We start from the raw sequence: 23696 nt of genomic DNA, 5'->3' as shown, positions 1-23696 counted from the left end.
GTAAAGTGCATGCATGACGCATAACATTCATAACTGAATGAAGCAGACGCTCAGGACGCCCACAGAACATGCAAACTTTTTTTTTCTCTTGTTGTTGTTCTGTCATTTTAAATTAATGGACTGTTCTGCCCCATAAGTCATGTTCCCACAGCTACTACTACGACTACTACTACTGCAGCAGCAACCCTTGACTTTGTTCTCATGCTAGAAATGAATGATGCAGACGTCGAGCTTTGCACTTTATAAATGGCATGCACTCGTATGCATATTAGATAGATGACCACGTGGGTAAGAATGGTGTTAGAAAAACACCGCACCAACATTCAATACTGGTAGAGATTGGATCACATGACTGGGGGGGGGAATCACTGCGAAGATGTTGGTCTATATATCCATCAGTTATATCAACAATCATGGCATGAAAACTAGTAAATCTGGTGTAATCCCAGAAAAACATTTATTGAGTGCACACTCAAAATTTCATGTTTCGATCTACTTTGCTCAAAAACCCAAGGCAAGATTTTCAGGAAATTTCCAGGGGATTTTCATGGCTTTGGGTAAATCTGATGTTTCCAGTAACCTCCTCACCCCTCCAGTGTGCTGAAAATATCAAAATGTGATGGGCAGATTCTCATTACTTTTCCTTGCCCTCTTTATGGCCCCTGAAGGATGAATACTTTTTTCATTTATGGACAGTCTGTGGTTGTTTCCCCTTTGACACCCTGAGGTCTAGACATTAATTTTCAGAGTAAATTAATAATAATAATGATGGGCAGAATGCCAGCTCTACTCCTTATAGTATCGCTCCAAAGGAGTTGAGTCTTTTGGCCAAATTTCTTATACGGTCGTTAATTCTTTCCATCAGTTATTGTGCTGATTTAATGAAAAATTCACTACACGACAAGGATTACTAGCTGGGCTTTAGTCTTTTCAGCTCTAAGCACCATAAGAACCAGTACTAATTTCTTTGTTGACACACAATGCATGCGTGCGTACATGTGCATGTGTGTGTGTGCGCATGAGTGTGTGTAGGCACACATATAAGAGGGCCTTGAGCAAACACTCCCTTAATCCAGGCTAAAGCTGAGGAGAAAGACCTGGATTCAACAGCTAAAAGAAAAACCTCAGCAGGGTCCACAAAGCAGTGACATTAACAAAGAGATTTCTGCAGAAGTTTTCGATATTACATCCACGCCATGCAGTGCAAGCTGTGTTAAATAGCGTGGTTCTTGTCACTGTAGCATAAACAGTGGAGCAAAACGCACATCGGCATTAATAATAAATTATCTGTATGGAGGGAAAGTAGGGTTAACTGTCTGACGAATGCTTGTCAGGGACAGAGTTCTGCAGGGAAATGTAAGGCATATGGTCAAATGGTAGTGGTGGTGGTGGGGGGGGGGGGGCTGTGTAGCAATGGAGGTCTCAAGGCATCCAAATACCAGGAGCACAGTGAGTCAGATAGTGCTGACTTTAGAGGAAAGCTTTTTGTCAACACATTTCTTTAGCATGTCAGCGGTGCCCATCACATGGTGCTGACAATTTGCCAAAGGTTGCAAATTGGATGACTTTAATTTTTCATGTCAAATAATGCCCCCTTCTCGTTTTGCTGTTAATCCACACCACAGAAACACCTTAAAAAAAATCTTTGAAAGTCCAACACTGTGAGCCCCTTCTTCTGTACATTTAGTGCTCCAAGCTTAATTTCAAGCCTTGCATGTCAGTAAGAGATGGTTTACATTGCCCTCTGCACATCTCAGTGTCAACCCAAACACCTAATGTGACCATGACCTGTACATAGTGAAGCTTGACCCATTTTGTGTGAAGGAAGCATTGTGTCCATTAGGGGAAAAACCACTCCGGTTGCTAAGGGAAGCAGGGCTTTAGGCAATCAATTGGATCAATGTTCAGTCCAGGTTGATGAAAGCCTGCTGAGAAATAGTGACACGTAGTCATGTTTGTGTGAGTGTGTCTTTGCTGTGAAGCGCAGGTGATGACAGACCTGTCTAGTCAATAAAACACCTTATTTTAAAAAAAATGAAAAAGGCAGTGGCTACATTTCCATACTGTGAAAGAGGCATCCTACCCTAAAGACTAAGGTCTTCATGAAAATGCCCTGTTATACACAGGCCTGCATTGCTGTGAATGCAGGCTAAATAAATGCACAACCCAAATCCAGAACCCAGCTTTGGTGTGAGTATTAGCAAGGCATTTGAGCAATTATAAACATGTCTCTCAGAGACAGATTTTTATTCAGAGTGTCTTTTTGAAGAGGTTAAGGCATCTTGGAGTGTGAAAGGTGAAGCAGCTGTTTTCTATGGTGGGGGCAGGCTTAAGACGGGTAACTCTATCTGCTGAGACCAGCGAGCACAGATTGCACAGAGAAGTGGGAAAAACAGATATGTATAATGCGGCGATGGGTCGGGGTCAGCACGGTATTTCCAGCATTCGTCTCGTAGGTGTTTTAATGAGGAGAACTGGGACCTTGGCGTAGCTCTGCTGACCCTAAAGTTTCATATGAGGAGACCTCGTACTCTCTTAGTCCCTGCAGGGAACAGCTGCAGTACACCCTCTCACTCACCTCTCTCTTTTTCACATGACTAATCGCAGTTTCTCCGCAGGGTTCGGAGTAATATCAGAGGGAGGACATGACCGCTCCTCTGCTGAGGAAGTGAAACACACGCCCTCGCACCCAACACAAGCCTGCTATTGTTCTGGACTTCATTTCATGTGCTTGTACAAAAAACAACTGGGACGTTGAGATATTTGACCCTGTGAGATGAGGCTGTTCCATCTGGGAACTAGCTTCCCCACAGGTGACTGAAGAAGTCTTACTTTATAAAAATGTAGCTGGCCTGGAAAGTTTAATAGTCCTCAACAGTGAGTCACACAAATCCTGCTGCATCATCACTTTTAACTATCTGTAAAAACAGAAATTAGCTCCTTACCTCTCCCGTAGAAGAATTTGTGGTAGTAGTATGCTCCAAGGTCAATGTGCTCGATGATGTAGCGTTTGACCTTTTCCCTGTGGATTGGCTGGTTTTCTCGAGGCACCTCCAGCACAGAAACTCCTGCGTTGGTGCAGTGTGAACTTAGGGATGACTCGAAAGAGCAGCTCTCTGACAAACCGCTGTAGTTGACACTGTTGGCTCTGGAGAGGGAGATCTTCCTCTCGCTCTCGCCACCAATCTCATTGCGAAAGTGCGGGCAACTCAGCACCAAGCTGTTGCTCTTCCCGTCCCCCTCGTCTGCATCCAGGTTCTCCTTTGGGTTCAAGTCCTCTCTGCTGCCCAGTGGAGACTCAAACATGGGGGTATTGGCACTGTTGCATCCTGCTGCTCCACCATCGGCTCCTGCTCCAGGTCCAGCACCGCCTCCAACTACGGACACTCCACCAGCTCCGGCTCCAGCTGAGGCGGCCGAGGCACCGGTAGTAGTGTTTTTCCTCTGGCTCAGGTTAGCTCTGCTCGCCACCGCCTCGCTGATGTTAAAAAGCACACTCTGCACATCGTAGTGGGCGAAGCATTTTTGGAAGCTGAGTGGTCGCCGGTCGTCCTCGATTGAGAGCCGCAGTGCGTCACTTTCACTCTTTATGGGCCGAAGTTTCCTGAACAGTGATGTTTCTGACGACTCCGATTTAAGACGTCTCATGAAGGACTTCTCCCGTTCCCGGCTGTAGAGTAGGGAGCTGTCTATGTAGTCATAGCCTGGAATGTGGACTATCTCACCCCTTGCAATTTGTGCTGCTGTCTGCAAGCTGGGGGACAGCGAGGCATCACAGCGCAGCAACTCGGGGAAACCCAGAGGGGGTATACTGCGGTGGTCCAGGGTTTCAACTCGGTAGCCCTTAAGCATGGTGAAGAAGCCATCCCCAGTCAAGCCCTGGCGGTCGATGGAGGATGTGCTGCCGTACTCGCGGTGCAGCGAGGCTCCAGTGTTTGGGTTGACGGCATTCTGGTCCATTACGTCTTCAGAGTCGATGTCACTTATGGTAACGTCACTGTTGCTCCGCTGACGGATAGGGTGCAGACCCTTCAGCGGAGAGTGGCAGAGAAAGTCACTCAGCGTGTATTTGTCAGTGTAGTCCACCTCCAGACAGACTGCTTCACCTTGCTCTAGTATTTCCACAGTGTGTTCCTGCTGGCCGTTCTGAAACACGGGTATCACACTCTGATAGTTAGGCGAAGGCCGCCCGTCCCATCCGTCTTTTCTTGGCGGCCATTCTGTGACCCTGGCCCTGACACCCATTTTAGGCATTGCCGGAGTACCATTTGTTTTGCCTGCACCATCAGGTTTCCCCTGCATGCTGGAGGCTGGAGGTCCCATGCTATCGCTCAAGGCTTTGAGCTTCCTGCTGAATAGCTCCTCTGACTGCATGACCCTGGAGTATTCTTCTGGGCCTCCCACAATTCCCACAAGGTTAGATTTGTTAGCTGTCACAGGGCTCAAAATACTCATATCCTGCTGGCAGATTCCTTGAAGAGCAGACTTCCAGGACCCTCCTTCATCATGCGACTTGCTCACTGGTGAGCCAAGGAGCAGCCTTTTTCCTGAGTCAATGAAGCTGCCGTCATAACTCACAGAGGACGGGTGGCATGACAATTGGCAAACAGCATTTGGGCGTCAAGGACGAGTGAGTGGGGCGCGCCGTAGCACAGCAGAGCGGAGCCTTCTCTCACAGCGTGTCGCCAATGAATAACGACAGCTGGAGGTGGTAGATCTATAGCACAGAAACACAGAAGAAAGAAAAAATATTTAGCGCACTGCGAGCAGGTTGAAAGGCTTTGAAAAGACATTTTCATTTAAAACAAGTATTTTATTTCTCAGCAGGACTCCAAAATATGGCACAATCAGCTAAGCTAAAAAGAAAAACTGCTGACCCAAATTGTCTGTACCTAGTTATCTTTGTAATAAACTCTCACCACGGGCTACGCTGGGATCTTTCAGGTTTGGAACTACGCCGAGCTTATCGCAGAGTATGAGTAATTTGCATCTTTGGGAGTAGAGAGAGTGCCATTATAGGTTTATAACTAGATAGATGTATATCATGGATGGTGCTTCTAGCCTATATCTAACAGATGGAGGTGAAGCAAATTACAGCAACAAGAGGCAGATGTTGAACTAAACGGTCGCATGTACCAGTATCTGATCCAACGGCTTGCAGCATCATCAAGCCGGCAAATTATACAGGAGGGATAGTTGGAGAACTGATGCATATTCAACACCAGCTCCACTTTGCCTTTTTATCTGATCTGGTTAGTAGGAAAATTAACAAGGACTTGATGAGGTAAACTGGCTGTGACAAAAGAAAACAAACGAAAAAGCAGAGTAGAACTGTAAGACACACACACACACACACACACACACACACACACACACACACACACACACACACACACACACACACACACACACACACACACACACACACACACACACCTTCAGAGGGTAAAGTTTGGCCTATGCTAATTCTGTTAGGGAAGAAAAAGCTCGTATCAGATTCAGCAGACTGAACATTCAAGGACGGAGAGAAGGAGAGTGAAGCCACTGGGTATTTCAGATGTTAAAAATACACAAACACGTGGCTTCCACTTAATCTGTAAATAATGCTGCAGAACATCGACTATCAGACTTTTAAAAGCAGGTACGGGTTGGGACAAAGTAATAAAGATACTCATGAAACTCCAAGAAGAAACAAGCAAGTTTCTCTCATCAATCTCATCCCATGCTATGTGTTGTGTTGTAGCTCCAGAGGAGGGGGTAGGTGACGGAGGTGTTATACTGGATTCATCTCTTTACTGACACCGACTTCTGCATTGTAGATCACACTACACTGCAGTAGAAACTGCAAGGCTTTCTACACTGACCCAAATGCGTTTTTCTTGTTCTTTGGGGCCAGTGCTGTGCTTCATTTCTTCTGGTACTGCACTCATGTGAAAACACCTTGAGTTATCAAGTAAAACCCTTGCCATCAAAGAGAACATGGACCAAATCCCCAATATTCGCTTCAGCGAAGATGGGAAGCTCTGTTAAAGCGTCTTTCTTTGAAAGGTTTCATTGTGAACATGATAAATGATGGTATATGGGCCCAAGGTCCTAGTCTTTCTCTCAGTTCCATCCGCTTGGCCTTTAATATGATCGCTACAGCTTCCAGACAACTGTTTACATTTCTCTGTCATTTACTGCTAAGGAGGGGGGCTAAACTATTTTAGGAAGAAAATGTGGGCCACATCAAGATTAGCTGCAAGCCAGACTAGACCAAATACACTTGGGACGAGTTGGAAACATTTTAATAATAAAGTATTCACTTCTGCCTGGGCCGAATACAGGTTAATGCATGCATGACCTAAATGTGTAGGAACAGGCTGGTAATGACGACTTCTCAGTTACAACAACAGCCAAACTATGTGCAGCCCTCCCTCTCCCACCGGGGGCTTGGGTTGTTATGAGAACGGCTTTATTAACAGGAGCAGGAAAATGCATGTCGTGTCACTATATTTAACAAGGGGCTTAAAGATGAAGGCAGGAAATTGTGTTGCGTCATGCATAATGTAGTGAAGAGAACTGCTGTGGGAAATATGTTTGTCCGTTACAAATGGCAAATGATGAATAATGAAGTATGTGTCTGACTGCCGTGTGGTGAACAATAACAAAGCCACTTATTTTTAATCACAGACAACGCCCGTCTTCAAAGAGCCAAAGCTGCAGATCTTGTAGCAAATATGACTTTATTTCTACAATAAATCCTGAGCTATAATTAGACAAAGACATTGTAGATCAAGGTGCATAGCAGTACTTCCATGTGATCCTGCAGGAATTTTTCTGTAGGCCAACACGGAAGTTTGCATCACCCTGGTTTCCTTGACAAACAGCCAATGGGATTTCTTAATAGGCTTTTATGGATTACTGCAGGGAAAAAGCGACTCATGGGTAATAAAAAGTTTGTGATACTGGCATTTTGTTCAGCAACATAATCTCCAATTAATGCAACTTTTATGATTTTTTGAAACAAATGCAATTGCCAGAAGTAAAATGCTAATGCTATCTTATAAATGAACTACATCACAATTTAATGACTTCATCTTCCCCATCACTGAGCCTCCAAAGCTGCTGAATGTCTCAGGCAATTTTCTGCAGTCTCGTTAGCAAACAAACATCTCCGAGAGACGTAAAAAGCTTTACTTGCATATTTTATGTTTTAGAACAAAATGTGATGGTGTCAAAGGCATTTCTTAACCACATCCCTTTCCCCCCCCCTTCAGGCATTTAACTAAACACTCATTCAAAAGGCTTACCAATGTCAAGTGCAAAATAGCAAGTCATTTCTGAGTTTAAGAGTCATTCCTGTATATTCCTCTTGCACTCAGCATCATGCGCTTTGCTGTCATGCTGCTCAGCACGTAAACCCTCACTTCCTGAGAGCTGTGTTGTCAGTTTGAGACATTATAATAACCCCCAAACCTCATTTAAGGGAAAGTAGGTAACAATGAATATACGCTAAAAAGGATATTACATCTAGCAAACTAAAACCTTATTTTTACACTTTAACTGGGGGTTATTAAATGTCCTTGGGCACTCTCCACCACCAAGGGTTATGCATACGACTACCACATTTCCCTTTCACTTCTATTTTTTCTTATTTGGCGTCGTCTGCTTGCATACTGCAATATTCTGCTGGAAATGAATAATGAAATGCACGTCTGCCTGCAGTGTAGTGACAATAACAAAGTCTGGAAAAGGTATGCGTTGCACATACCACTGTTACTGTTGCTTGTAGTTAGGTTTCACTCCTACATCACACTCTGTGTACTGAATAGCATGTTAGCATGCAATCTTGGATGCAGCCTACATGCGTAGATCTAGAGCAGTCTGTTTAAAGGCTAACTTTATCCCTAAAGTCTTTGTGAATTGTAAGCCAATACTTAAGAGATATCCACTGCTTTGCAACACTAAACATCCATTATCTCAAGACAACATGGGAGATATCCCCTAGCCAAAACAAACATGGAACCTCGGGGGGAAAAAAATATTAAGTAGCTATACCCATATTTCTATTCCTGCAGCAAGACAGCCATTTTAGATTTTTCCTGGTCAACCAAAATTAATACCAAGTCTCCTTTAAAGGCATGACAGGGAGCAGTCTCCTGACCAACACCCAGACGTCGACTGAACACTGTTTTTTCACACTCGCAATTAGAGCGAGTGACAGCAAAATGCGCCACCTGCACAAACAGCTTTATCAGTGGTGACACTCCAATAGACGCTTTTAACGGATGACTGAGGACAGGAGGAACAAAGAAACTGACATACTGTAATGTCAGTGCATGACAACAAAACAGCATGACTGACTTCTCACTGTAGTCTGAGAGAGAAACAGACAGAAATCCTGTCAACACAGACAGAGCAAAGAACAATCAAAGCCTGACGTTTATTAGCGCTGTTTGCAGCATCGCGTCTGCACTTGAACAACTAAAAATGTTGAGGGGCTAAAAATAAGAGGACAACACCTCATTTTTAAACACTTAAAGGAAAAAAAAATCTATTCTGAGTTTTTGTCTTTCAAGCCAGTCTCTTGAAACAGCAGATTAGCCTATTTAAGTTCATAAAGTCCAGCCTCTCCTTGTTTGTGTTGCTGCTTGGGGTCAAGCCAGGGTGAGCTGCCCTGGACAGGATAACCCAGTGAACATGGTGGTCTGTGTTTCTCTTTACTTTCTTCTATTAGCCAATTTCCCTTTGACAGTGATTAACGACCCGCACCATGTCTCGACCCCCACCTTCCTCCACCAAGTGAGGATGCCACAGGCGACTTGGTCAGCAGAATCCGTGCTCCTGTGTGACCTGCTGGGAGAGTGTGTGTTTTCTGTCCTCTTTCTCTCCTTTCTTTTGTTTTGGTCTCCACAAGTGAAACAGCAGATGGAAAGGGGTGAGAGGTCTGCTTTCGCTAAGTGGAGTAATGCATCGCCATTATGGGCGTTTAAGACAAAAGGCCTGGTGAACAGGAGGAAGGAATGGCGAAGGCGAGATGGGAGAGAGGCCTAATTACAGTAATGAACTCATTTTCTGTCTGATGTTGGAGAATCTGTCTTTCATCTTGGTTCATCCAGAGAGGAGTGGCCCAGCGGTTCTGACAGGTCTTAAAATAATCCTCTGACACTGTGTCCTGATTAAAGGCCCGCCAGATATTAATACGCTGTCAGAAAAGTGAACGTGTTCTGTCCACCACTCTGAGATTAATACTCTTCTTTTGCTAATAGGCCATTTCACCCGAGTGACTGACTTCTGCAGTCACTTGTGCAGAACTGCCACTGCGAGCACGGAGAGGAAGGCTCTCCGAGCAAAAGCATGAAGTGTGCTTTTGTTGGGTTTTGGTTCCAACTCTGCAAATGTTTATAGTTACAGATTTATCTAATGGACTAGTAAGGGCACGCTGAGTGAAACCCTGAGCTACTTGAGCTAGTAATGAGAAAACCGGAATTTTGCAAATGGTATTTATGGAAAAAGAGTCACAGTGCCAGGATGTTTGACAAAAACAGCACTGCACACATCAACGCTGAAGCACTTTGATGCCAGTCGCAAACACTTTCTGAGCGCAACATTATTAAGACTAATCCACTCAGCACTGACAGCACTTCAGGAAATTAGGAACATAGCGTGCACGTGAAAAAAGCAGAACCGTGTCATTAGCCCTTAAAAAAAAAAAAAAAAAAGTTCTTGAGAGGAATACTGCATCTTCGCTTACCCGATTTGTTGGCATCAACGCTCATTTCAGGTAGCAATTGATTCCTGAGTAGCTAAACATGCCACATAATAGCACGCTGTTAGGCCTGGAGTTATCTTTGAAAATATCATGTGCTGCTTAACCTTGAGACGCTCCGCTCGCACGGGTTGAGTAAATCGAGTGTTGCAATTGCTGAAAAGTCACCAAGAAGTCACAATCATTTCAGCAAAATATCAAGATTTGCATGTGTTTGAAGATCACAGGCACAATTTACCTTCAGGTTTTGCCCAGAAAAGACATTTGGCATGATATGTAACAACACCTTCAACTGAGATAATAACCGTCAAAGCAGGAATCGAATTTTCACATTCCTATAAAATGTGGAATCCTCCTGTGTCCAACCTATTGCACCTCAGGTCAAAGTCAGACGTGTTTACTTAGTCCCGACCAACCTGCCTGGCCACTCTTGCGCCTTTGGGGTGAATGCAGGCCTGTAATTATGGCCAATTATCTTTAATAAAGCCTTGTGTAATTGAGCCACATTAATGCTCCTCTGTTCTCTGCAATCAGGAAGTTGTAGCTGGCCTCGTCCCCAAGAAGCCTCAACCTCAGGAGCAGAGGCCAAGCTGCGATGCAGTCATCCTCTCCTCTCCTCCTGCAGCCAAATTAGGGTGCAATGTAGACTAGAGGCCAAGATGATTACATCAATTTTCCAGCTCATGGACTTCATCATAAAACGGGTGAGGCAGTGTTGTGATGTGAATGAAATTTACAAGTCCTTCTCAATGAATTTGAAACCTTTTTTTTTTTTTAACCTGCCTTCTGCCATTTTACACTGACATGCTGCAGACAGTCAGACATTAGGATGTGTCTCACTGTGTTCATCATTAACAAGGAGGAAGGGGGGATAAAATCCAAGCGGAAAGCAAACAAACCTGAAGGGACGTTTCACATGCTTCACTGCCCTCCGTTTGATTCCTCAATAAACTTAAAATAAAAACAATAAAATCGCGTTCCATATCACTCCGCACTCAAATGCGATCAAATCAGCGCTGCATACTGTGTTGGCACTTCTCCCTCCAAGGAGTTGATTTAAAACAACGTGGGAGCTCTGATTTCAATCCTCCATTGTCAGCAGCTGCTTGCAACCTTGTGCTGAGAATGGGAGGGGGGCATGTGCTGGTTTTAGATATTAAATTCATCAGACTCGCAGCAAGAGAAGGTTGGGGCAGAGATATCTGCAACCAGACACGGACATCTCCAATCTGATGGAGGAGAAAAGAGGGGGGGTAAAAACAAAAAAAAACTTGTAGTCCTGCTTCACTGGAGCGATTCTTCACCTTAACTGGGTTGTTACAAAAAGAAGAATGAGAGGTTAAGCAGAGAAGGAAAAAAAATAGAATGGGAGTTTTGCCAAAACCAAGCTCAAAGAGATCGGTGCAATTAAAACCACAGAACCAATTAATTGGGCAATGTTATCCTTGAGAGTTCATTACTGGGGCCTGAGAAACCAGGCATGGCACCTTCCCCAAGGCCCTCCGTAACCAAAAGGACACTTGTAAAGAGGTGTTAAGACTGTGTATGCGTGTGCGTTACTGATCACATGAACTAAAGCTATGAAAGTATGGACCAAAGAACACGAAATGCACCATTCAACTTCTTCCTTTTTCATCTGCTGCTCCCACAATTCAACCACACAACAGGGAATAATCTCCCACCACCTCACACTCATATTAAGACTGAAGCTAAAGCCCTGCCATTAATGGCCGAAGCCACTCCTTCCTCAACGCGGCGATAGAGCAGTGTATCTGAGCCGGTAAGAACCCAATCATCAAACTCCACCTTCTCTTATTGTGCTTAGACCACCTACCGAACACCGTGATGTGCCAATATTGCCTGCAGGGAGTAATGCTGAGATTTTAATGGCCAGTGTGAATGGAGGGTCACACCCTCAGTGGGCGGTAGGGAAGCTAGTAAAATGAGTCCCAGCCAGCTGCCTTATCAAGCCTAACATGATGAAACTACAGACTATATCAAGCCTTCTTATCCTTTAAAATATTCACATGGTTTGGAAAACACATAAAACAAAATTTAACAATATTTAAAAAAAAACCTCATAAATATTTAGGTTAAGTAGGGTTACGCAAGAAGTAAGCTACGGAATTAAAAATATTACTTCAGCAGGGACCAATTTCACAGTGTTGTCCATCAGCGAGGATAGAGGGATGTGACTGTCACTTACCAAACAGACGGTCAAAATCATCCTCCATTTACCCACTACTTCCCCTCCATCCTTTCCTCCTCATAAGTCACTGTCACTCAAGGCTCTGGTATACTTGGAAATCAAATTTGGCATGTCTTCAAAGGCTCTGGGTGTGTAACTGGGGGTCTGCAGAATTTGCAAGTCACACAGAATGAAGGCCAGAAATCCTGACAGTTGTGCTTAAAATGAACACCCACACACACAGGCACACACACACAGACACACACACACACACACACACACACACAGAAAGAAATGGATGTGGTTCTGCATTACAACAACAATAAGCAAATGAGGAGAGGGCATGTTTGTTCTCTTAACCAAACAAAGAGATTACGCTTTTCTAACAACACATCAAGAGAAGAAGAGCTGCTGAATGCCAGCTTCCCCTTGAATGACATGCCAAAATGAGTGAGCCTATTCATTAAAAACAACCTCTCTTTAGCATTTAACACTTAAAAAAGGTAATACTTCAAGAATGCAAATAAGTAAACTTGGGGTAACTTATTTCATTATATGAAATGGAGACAGCTTAGGGTCCTTCTGGTTTTAATTTGGATCATGAGTCATTGGTAATTGCAGGTCAACTCAGTGACTAAATAAACAATAGGTTGCATGGTCCACAAAGTACATGCACAACAAAGACCACATCTTTAAGAAGAAGGGAAAAAACCCCACACACAGAGCGGAGACCGTTAACTAGCTAGAATTGCTGTGGACAAGATTTTGCAAACATCTCAGCAAGTTCTGACTTGTAGCAATCAAAGCCAAACGCTGGGCAGTTTATTTGTCGCAAACTTGTCCTGTTGACTGTGAGAACATTTGTCTATGAGTGTACCATCAGCACCAACATCTTTTAGTACTAATCTGCCATCTCATTTTTCTGTCATAGTCCCCATATGTGTACTGTGCACAGCCTCCGACACTGTAAAAGCTCAAACAAAAACAAATTAAGAACTTCAGTCAAAGGGTCATTGTAAGCTTGCTAACCCTCTCAAGGCAGGCGTTGCAGATTTGCAACAGTTAAAAACTAACAACCTGATTACCCCACATACATATTTTATGAGTTTTTTTTTTTTTTACTCAGAAGTACCACTGCAGGACTTGGTTGTGCATTAGCAACAAAAAGTTTAATTTGAGCCTGAGAGGGTTAAATTTAACGTCACTATTCATATTTAGTCATGCATCTAGAGTAGCAGCACTTGCGATACTAATTTAAAAAAAAAAAAACAAAAAAAAAAACAACAACAACAACAACATCCCAGGTGTTTTATTGCAGGGTTGGATTTCAACTCATAACCTTCTGTTTGATAAGCAAAGATGATGTACTGCCATGTGATGTGCTAACAACCGCTGTATCCACTTCAAGATACGTCTCAAAAGTACTGTATTACTTTACCCATTGGGTCGCTGTGAAAAGAATGTTCCACTTACTTTCTTGTTACATATTTAGACATATTTCCTTTAATGTACTATTATCAGCTAGGCACGGGTATATATACACAGTTGGTACACTGTGTCACCCCAAGCTTTCTGGAACCAACAGTTGCTGTTGTTTCTATGGAAAATACACAACCTGCTATACCAGATTTTCTCAACTTGACATTTACAGTTGATTTCACCAGTGTTTTCAAACACAGAAGTTGTCTTGACAGGCCAGCTATACTAATAATGTCAGAGTGCTACTCTCTTTGGCAAGTGTCATTTTTTAAATATGCGCCAGAAAGAATGACACCATCCATGAAGTGATTTTCTGAAGGACAGTCCCTGGACTCCTATTTTTCCGTGATCTAGCTCCACATTTAGACTGAATTCAGTCCAAGATTGTTGACTCACTTGGTAACTAAACTTTTAGTAGAGGAAACCTGATATTTACCCTTTTAGATCATATCAGCTTAGAAGAAATACATCTAAAACACACATACACACAAAAACATTCATTTTGAATTTGGGCTTTTTACAGTGCAAACCATCTACAGAAACAAGGGCATCACCGCTGAAAAGTCTGACAAAATCCAATATGCCTGGCACTGCCCATAATTACACAACCACACAAACACATGCAGTGACCTCATGAGAGAGTGATGATTGGCATGACAGCAGCAGCGGAGATTAAAGACATAAAATGTTACAAAAGAGTGGAGCCTGAGTTCATATGGGCGTGTGCTTGTGGAGAGAGAGGCTCTGAAGCGAAGCAACTTCCACAGGAGCATGAGAGACAATTAGAGGTTTGTTTTCTTTTTTATATCTCAGCGCATCCAGACCTTAGTTGAACCAACAGAAGACGAACAAGTAGGAAAGATTTAAAAGAAGAAGAAAAAAGGAGGTCAGACAGCACAGAGTAAACTATACTCTCACCCACTCACCCTTCACCCAGCCTGACAATGCACTGTGGGAAATGCCCACATTTACTAATGCCCAGTCAGTGCCGCAGGTGCACAGGTTTTAGGAGTAAAGAAGCTATTGGAAAGGGGGGGGGGGGGGGGGGGGGGGAGACCAGAAAGCGCCCACCAAAGTATCTGCAGGAATCTAACCCCTGGCATAAGTGCAGCTTCAAAAGAAGTCTCTTTATGCTCTGTCTGCATTTTGATCTATATAAAACTCAAGTAAAAATCCTTTCACCTGTTTCCCTTCTGGATCAAGTGGACTAGATGGGAAGCTTTTCAAAGAGGAAGTTGCTTCATACCAGAATCAGACTTTTATACTTCCACAGCATCCTAAAATTGAACGGCTTTCCACAGACACAAGACGGAAAACGGCTGGAATACAAGTGGCAGTAGAGACATTTTCCGAGCTGAGCCGAATCTGATAATCTGCTTCTGTGGCTGCTGCTCTAACCCGAGGTGACGGTCCTCCAGCAGTTACCGAGCCACACCTCATCTATCAACAGCTATGCTCTCACAATGTACAATTAAACAAAAGATAGCCGTTTGCTTCGCTGTGGAGTTTGCGGTTTGGGCTGGTGGTTATTTGTAGCCTTAGTCTTATCAGGGAGGCGGCTTACATGAACATGAACACGCAGTCCGTTTTCCTACACCAGCGCGCCCTGAAGCCTGCTCTGCTTTGTGCTGGCTGTAGCTCCATCTGGAATGTGCTGGCTACAGCTGAGTCTGAGGCTCAGGGGTCAACCACGATGTGACTCTATTTCACTTGGTTGAGGGAACAGTGAGTATTTACCTTACAGAAACTACAAAAAAAAAAAGGGAATTCTTTTCATTTCCTGCACACTTTCAAATCCCGTAATATCTACCATATGCTCCACTATAGACAAAGAAAAAGGCTCCGCCAGAGCAAAGTGGCCTAAATAATTGTGAGTCTGTAGAGTGAACTTTGGCTAAGGGGTAAATACAAAGACAACACAATTACAGCTAACATAAATGGAGTCTTAACACTTTGGAATTACCAGCATTTGACTCTTACAGTGTAGCCTGATTTTCATCTCAGTCACAATTAAAGATAAAAATAGCGACACTAACAACACCCAAGCTTTTTAATGTCAGCACGTCAAGTAACCGCTTACAACCTGGCTGGAAATTTTTAATAAGTCTTCTCTAAGGAGATGACAAAGAATCAAGAGCTAAAAAGTTTTGGTAGTTACAAATTTGGCTTTCTCTCTTACTCGTGGTTAAAAACCAAACACCTGTAACTCACTTTAAAAGAAATGAAGCTGAGGGGAGGTTGGGTGATGAACAATACAAAGACATAGAGAGTAAAAGTAAATCAAGACGTGAATGGTTTAAATAATTAAAAAATTAAAAATTAAAAAAAAAAAGGCTCAATAGAGAGTTTGCAGAAATATACAATGCAAGAGTCAAAAAAACAAAAACAAACCATGACTGCGCATTGATTTCTTTCATATAAACATGGCTTCAAAGTCACTGTCTGCATTGCAAAGTTATAAAGCATGTTTTAAATTGATGTACGTTAAGAGCCTCTAAAACAATCACTTAGTGTTTTTATATGCTGTGGGCTCATTAAACATCAAAACACATCCTCTTAAAGCACTTCAAAAGCTCTGAAGCTTGGTTGCAACTAAGCTGACAGTTCAACCCTCAAGTAATTTGTCATATTTCCAGTGCAAGTATAAAATACCCCATATGAATTTGCTGCATGGCTTTAAATTCCACTGCCAAGTACTGCATTACGGATGACAGCCATTGATAAAATTACCACTGCAGCACTAGAATGATGACCTTTACATGCCAAGATTAACATAATTACTAACAGCAATCCATCAAGGGGTAGCTTAAGCGCATCACATCGACAAGGTGTGGAGCTGAGCTATGCGTCAAAGCTATGTTCTGGAAAAGAGCCCCAGTTGCTCGGACTAAAGCTCATATAGAAGGAGCACAATAATCATGGTGCTGGCTATAAGCAGTGCAGGAGAGGCAAGCCTCCTCTTGGTTCTGCTTGAAAATGGGAGTCTCCTACCCAGTCGCTCTGCCAGCTGGCCGTCTGCCCAGCGCCTGCCGGGCAGCACACTGCCATTGTCCTTTAGTTGTTTCAGGGTGATCTGAGAATTAAAATAGACAGGACAACAGATTCTCCCTGTTTATTCGCATGGAAACAAAGAACAAGAACTGCAGGAAAGTGACAGAAAGCTCACAATGCACCAATTAAAAGATTAAAGCAATGTTGCAAACTTGGCTACGGACAAAGACAAAGAGTCCCCCGTTCTCTCCTCTGTTGCAATACTAAAGAATACTGACTAATATGACTAATTGAATGCAGTGTTATTGGAAATCTGACTAGCAGCGCATTCACAAAGCACTTATTTAAAGGTCATTCAAAATTATCAGCGTCACAGTCACACTCCTAACATGCATGCAAAGTTTTAGATGTCACTTCCTGAATCCATTAGGTCTCACAGACTGAAGCTCCTGAATGTTCCCAACAGAAGGAGACCGTGTTTGTTCTTGGCTGCTCTGGTGGAGCCCCACGAACAGAGACCTCTGTGCTGTGGCCCTTCTCCAAAAGGGACCATCTGTCCCCCGCAAACTGGGCCTAACCACAGCGGCCCTCTCTGCTATGGGGCGACAGAAAGGGACATGCAGGGTTGATGTGGCCCAGCAAGTCTCCAGAATAAACCACCACCTATTTCCATCAGCACACATCATCCCCCACCCCGCCACTTCCCAGCAGCCTGCTGCTTTCTTAGCTACAGCCATACCAATGGCAGCCTGTTCAGAAAAGTACACTCTCTCTGGGAGAGGAGAAGAAAAACGGTGAGAGGAGAACTCTCAGTTTGCAAAAGGAAAGTGTTCAGCTCGAAAGCTCTCAGAAGATCTGTGCTTCTGCTGTCAGGTCAGGCAGAGTCCACGCTGTCACATTATCACAGGCGAGAGAGGGGAAGTAGGTGTTTGACGCGGTTAAGACAGAGTCAACACACTGACGCAAACACATTCACACGCATCAGCTGGGCAGCAGCACTTATGCAGCCTGACAGCAGGGCGACCTCAGCACGCGTCGCCGCCATAGACCGTCTTTCCCTCCTTGTACTCAGTGCAGCAGCTTTTTATTTCCTTTTCAAAGTTTCTTCCTCACCGTCAGCCCGGTGCTGCTGACAGAATTTTGGTGTAAGAGAGATAATTTGGACTTCAGGGCAGCAGCTGCAATCTCTGCTGCTGACACAAAACCATGTTCAGTCAATCAGTGGATGTGAACGAAAGACAGGAGCAAGCACGGATATACAGATGAATCACTCAGTCACCTCACAAGAACTGTCTGAAACACACAAAGGCCGTACTCCACTTTTTATGAAGCTGATGCTGCACATAAATGCGGCTCAAACAAAAGTTCATGTTAACTAACGTGCATTATTTAGCCTTTACACCATTTTCCTGTGTGAGGCCATTAAATGAAAAAGCAACAGTAGATAAATAGTTGCCATGCTTACCTGATTAATAGAGTCCTTTTTCATCAGAGCCATAAATTCTAAGAACAGAGACCTGTGAGCTACTGTGGTAATGAGCTCACTGTGGAGATGCTATCCAAGTGCATTAAATCCATCAGCCACTTGTTGAGCACAAGCCACCCAAAAGCACACAAAGAAAGAGAGGAACCCGACACACTCCACGGCAGAAAGCCTCGAAAAATAAACTGCAGCACCTTCCTTTTGCTCCTTTACTAACAGCTAGCTTGGAAAGAAAAATGGAGAAAGGTATAAAGAAGAGAAGGAGAGAGTAAAATCAGGACAAGTCTGGCAGCTATTTGGAGTCAATTTAGTGAAATGCATACAGCTGCCCCTTAATGCACACAGCCCTCCCCCCTGTGACAAAGCCACCAACAGCTGAATGAGGCTGCAGCATTAGCATATGTAAGGGAAAGTAGGTGGCTGTGTTGGCTAAGAGTTGGGGTGGGGAGCAATGCTGAGTGTTGGTGTTGGTGGTTGGGGGCAGGGAACGGACCGTGACATTCAGAGCTTCTCGGGCTGACAGGAAGGACAAGAATGGAGGGGAAAAAAGAAGAAAAGAAAAATTGGGGGGGTTAGCTATTGTTCCCAGAAAAAGATCCCCAGATCAAGCCTGTGACCTTCCAAGTTCCTCATGATGGCTGACATTTGGAGTGATGGGAGATGCAGGAATCCACTTATCCATTCTCTCTTATGAACTACAGCTTGGTACAAAGGTCTGTCTGGCAGACAGAGCTAGCAGCAACCACGACCACCTTAAACACAGAGATAAGCGGAGAAAGGCCCAGGAGGAGGCATGGTTTTTTTCTTTTTTTTCCCCCAAAAATGATAATCCCTCTATCCACATGCCATATGCTAAGCACTGCATACTTTTTCCCATCAGCAGCAGAGACTGCAGCAACCAGACACGAGGGGAGGCAGGGAGGGGTGAGGTTATGATGGTCTTCAGAGCAAGAAAGGAAGAGAAATGTATGAAAACAGAACTCTGCAGGACACCCCTCTCTGGTGTTTTGAAGCAAACAGCTGTGGTTTTAAGGTTTACACACTCTCCCGTGCACAAACACACACACACCAACCAACAAAGATTAACTTATGTGCTGCTTCATATCATCTCATAAAAGTTGCACAGTGAACACTACAGATGATCACTTCTCTGTGCCTGCCAAGTTGGTAGTCCATTTAAAAAAAAGTTTCATATGGCACTGTAATTTTCACTTTCGACATTAGGCTGCCATTAAGTGTTTGTTGATGAGAGTCACCCGTGGTCAGCTTGCTGTGTCAAGGCTCTAATATGGATTTAGTGAAGGAGGCTGGTTGGAAATCTGTAAAGGAGTGGCTGAAATATGGGTGTGGAGAGCAATAACTGTGACCTACACCACTGAGGACAGTACTGCTGCAGAAGAGTGGCTTAAAAACTGAACTTGTGCCTTTTTAGTAACTACAACCGACTATTTGTAAATATGTTTATGTAACTGAAACTATTATTTCTCAAAAAGTCAGCCTTCCCGAGACACAGGAAGGCTACAGAAAGAGCATATAATGTTACATAATTAAGCTTCAGGGGATTTAATTGAAAGGACCCAAAAATAGTGACAACTCTAGCCACTTCCTGATAACGGCTTTGCTCAGTTTATGGTTGGAGGTAGGAACGTGTTAATAGCAGGAAATGACAGACTTTAATCAAGTTGAATGAATGGCAGCGGGTGCAAGTCTTTGTGCCACAGTCTTCCTTTGATCCAGCCTCTGCAGGCAGGTTCTCAGCTTTGATTTGAGTTGAGGGGAAGGAAAGAGTTTTATTTGAAGAGTGGGAAGCCCACAGGAGGTAACACTTAAGAGTTCTTGTCACTGCATCCCAGCAAACAGACAAACTATTCATCAGCCTACACACATGTGCAAGCAGGGCCTGTGGAGAAACGCACAATCCCACAAACGCTGCTCGTTTGCACACTGACGGACGCGTTTGATGGGTAATTTACATAGTGAAGGTAGTCATTACACAAGCGGATACGCATGCAGAACAGCATACATTCACAAAACACTAAAATAACATATTTTCTAAGCTCATGTTTCAAACACTCCAGAAAGAATTTGGACTCATTTAAGGAAATATACTGAAAATTGGGGTCTAAGCTAGTGGCCATCTGGTCCATTCTGAATGAGCTGAAATATAACGAAATAATGTAGTTTTAGTGGCAGAAGAGACACTAATTCCTGTAGAAAATTGCAATCTGGTCGAAACTGTTGATTTCCTGAGTTAATCTCATAAACTTTTTCAACTCTTTATGTAGATTTAAAGACAAGCGAAGCATTCTTCCACTTGTAGCTAATAACTTAATATATTGCACACCTAATGAAGTTTTAAAGGAAATAATTTTGCTAGCTTTTTCTCCAGAGAAGCTAAGAAAAAAAGGTGTTTTCCAGGTGTTACCAAAGTGGTTGGAGCTGCACATTTGATTTGAAACAAAACATCCGATTTATTAGGGCGAACACTTGGAACACACCAGCTTGTGTATCCCTGAGACTGGGCTTGTGTTTCCTTCTGGTCTCAGACAGGGCATCTACACCATGTATGCCACTTTACATAAAAGAAAGTGAATAAAAGCCAACTAAAAAATAAAATAAAATTTAAATAAAATAAAACAGCCCAGACTATATCATACCTATGGCAGAGCAAGGGTAGGATTTGTTTTGTTAAGCTAGGCGTGGTTAAAAATAAACAAAAAAGGTTGGGCTAAATAAAGCTGTCTATACAGCAGCAGCACTAACAACTTAATATCAACCCTTTTCATCATATTGATGTCAAAAGCTTTGGAGCGTTCATAAAACGACTCGATGGATAAAAATACTAATTCGACACTGAGATTATTTGTGTCTGTGAAGCCTTTTGATTCTCAGCAACCTTGAGTGTGACTCGTGTCATTCCACAGCCAACTTGCAGCTTTCCTCAGCATGGCCGTGAGGAACCCATTGAGCCTTGCTATATAATTACAGTAAACAAGTTAACAAAGGGGTTTGCCTGATTGCTTCCACCAGGGAACATTTAATAACCCATAGAGAATCAAAGGTACCTGTATCTGCTGAGATTGAGCCTCTTTTCATGAGCGTGTGACGATAGCCAGGCATGTGATACACTTGCTTCTCAGTATTTTTAGTCTGGCTGATAACAGCAGGCTGTGGGAGCACAAGTTTCTCTTTTAGTTATGTACAGAGGGTACTGTAAGGAAAATGGCCAGTTTCCCCTGCTGAGAGGAAGGCAGGAATAGCAGCTGGCAGGCAACAGTCAGACACATCATCTCTTGAATGTCACTACTCCCCTACCATCTCCCCGCCTCCTCTCCTTTCCCTCTCTCCACCTTCTCTCAGTTTATTCTGTATCTGTTGTCCAAATTCACCAAAAAGCCAGAGGCTGCGCTGCCGCCTCCACCATCCATAACACTCCATCTTATACAACAGGGGAAGACAGCGAAAGAGAAGGGGGTAGTGGGCACATGAGGTGAGCGGGTGGAGAGTAAACAGCAGCTCTGCATCCCTCTATGTTGTTGCTAGGCAACTTTTTCTGCACATGACAGCCTTGAGTGACAGCAGACCTCCCTTCTGAACAAAGATGGAAACTTGAGGGAGGGAAAGGAGAAAGGAGGAGAGAGGGGCACAGAGATCAGCGGTGAGTCAGAGAATTCAGGGAAACACGCATTATTGCTTCAGGCAGTTTGAGGCAAAACAAACACAAATGAAACACAAAGAGAAAATCAATAGTCTATAAAAAGAGGGGAACCAAAAAGATGCCAGATGTGCAAGAGAATATCAATGTAGCTGTGATGGTTTCAAAGCTCTCAAACAGTTGTAAGATGATTAACAGAAGAGGTAAATAAAAAATACACTAAAACGCTATTTTTTTTTTTCAAAATAACTAGACAACTTTGCCATTTGGATATCTAAATGATTGAAATACATCGCTAGATGGTCAATACTATAAGCTGTATATAAAATATGGACGCAGTTGCCATGGCGTCATCTCTGGTTTGTGAAGACCCAATTTGAAGCATCGAATTTCACCTTATGGCTTTAACCACATTTAAACAAGACGGTCGAGTGCTAGCACTTATTGCGTGCTAGTTGGGGTGGTTGTAGCTCAGGTGGCAGAGCAGGTCAGCCACTAATCAGAAGGTCGGTGGTTCGATCCCAAGCTGCCTCCTGGCTGCATGCCAAATATCCTTGGGCAAGATACTAACCCTGTGTTTGCCTACTGGTGGTGGTCAGAGGGCCCGGTGGCGCCTGTGTCCGGCAGCTGTGGCTACAATGTAGCTTGCTATCGCCAGTGGGTGAATGACTGAATGTAGTGTAAAGCGCTTTGGGGTCCTTAAGGACTAGAAAAGCGCTATACAAAGCGCTATACAAATACAGGCCATTTACCAGTTGTGGTTATTAGCTTGTAGCTTGTAGAATGCATCTTGTTAGCCAAGCTAGCTAGCTTGGTTAAAAGAGGACAACTAGAACTTCACTTACACACACAGACTTCTTTTGTCTGCTAGTATGATCAGCCACACAGCCATCCATCTTCTTGTCAGATAACTGGATTCAAATGCTCCAAACAACAAGACAAAGGTCCAGTTCAGTGACTCAAATTAGCCTAGCAGACAGCTAGCTGTGCAACCCCCCCGTTCCTTTGACTTCCCCGTCACTCAAAATGGCCACAACTTTAATAATCAACATTAAATTTGCCTTTTAAACTTTTTAAAAGGATGAGTCAGACAACAACACACCCCTCTACATGTTGTCATGAGGAGGGAAATGCTCAGTTCAGCTGTAAATTGAGTGGTCGAGTGGTTGTTCAGGGAACTTTTGTTTTCAGCCTCTTAGGCAGTCCTTACAGCCCAATACATGGGAGACAACAAATAATGCTTCATTTAAAATCTGAGCACCACATTTCCCAAATCATTTGCTTTGCAACCGTATCTCTGTTTATACCAGATGAAGAAGACTTCATTCCCTGCTGCTATAGTCACACTGCTGAGCAAACCCATAGATTAATTTTTGAACAGTACAACATTGCCACTGGCTTGCTGAACATATCTTATCTGAGCAAGTTGTTTTCATTTTTTGCACACAGTATATCATTACCAATAAACATATGACTGGGATCTCCTGAGGCGAGCACCCATCCTAACTTTAGTTTGGTAAAAAAAATTGGCCAACACCAGTGGTTCAGGTTCAGTGCATTTTGTGTGCAGCACAGATGACGTCCTTCATCCATAAGGGACATAATAAGGGTTTGTGACGAGTGCAGTGGTTAAAATTAGCAGGTGAATGATAATCACTGGCCAGAGAGCTGCTTTTCATTGGAAGTTTGGCAGGGGAAAGAGTGCAGATGCCAAATCAGAGGTGCTGCGCTACGGACGTGTGCAGAGGCATTAAAGTAGCAAAGGAAAGCTGACACTGGCAACTTTGCCCTGTTAACGATATGGTTTCCAGTGTTTTTAAAGGACCGCAGAAGATGCCAGATGCCTGCTTCACAGCTGGCTAGAGAAGTTGGGTGTACGCTACAAACAAAACAACTGGTACAGCAAAAGCTAAGTGATCATATGAATCCAGATGCTGGAAATGTCGTAGGTGCTGAAAATGAAAGTCTACTACCAACGAGATTGGAAGGAAAGAAACATGTAAGATAATCTAACTACAACACTAAGAAATAAAAGATTAACTTTTTTTTTTATAAAAGTGAAGTCTGTGGCCATCTGGAGCATATGTTCCAGCAGAACAACTTCCTTCTGTAATTAATGAAGTTATCCAAAGGGAACAGGCTGATTAAG

The 23696-nt window shown here is 43.4% G+C and overlaps 1 protein-coding gene across 8 annotated transcripts in view; it reads right to left on the bottom strand.

The window, feature by feature from the left end:
• LOC113035329 (signal-induced proliferation-associated 1-like protein 2) overlaps window positions 1-23696 on the bottom strand; it is an 80100-nt gene that overhangs the window by 44426 nt on the left and 11978 nt on the right. For 7 of the 8 annotated variants that reach the window (XM_080287848.1, XM_026190838.2, XM_080287846.1 and 4 more), the window contains exon 2: window positions 2946-4717. In XM_080287848.1, the coding sequence (XP_080143974.1) occupies window positions 2946-4455 (1510 nt within the window). In that variant the 5' untranslated portion in view covers window positions 4456-4717. Of the gene's footprint in view, window positions 1-2945; window positions 4718-17874; window positions 18474-23696 lie in introns of those variants that run through there. The other variant, XM_026190837.2, reaches the window with a different exon arrangement.

This window comes from Astatotilapia calliptera, chromosome 13, assembly GCF_964374335.1.
Source record: "Astatotilapia calliptera chromosome 13, fAstCal68.1, whole genome shotgun sequence".
In the NCBI taxonomy this organism is placed as follows: domain Eukaryota; kingdom Metazoa; phylum Chordata; class Actinopteri; order Cichliformes; family Cichlidae; genus Astatotilapia; species Astatotilapia calliptera.
This window is presented reverse-complemented; position numbering and strand designations above follow the sequence as displayed.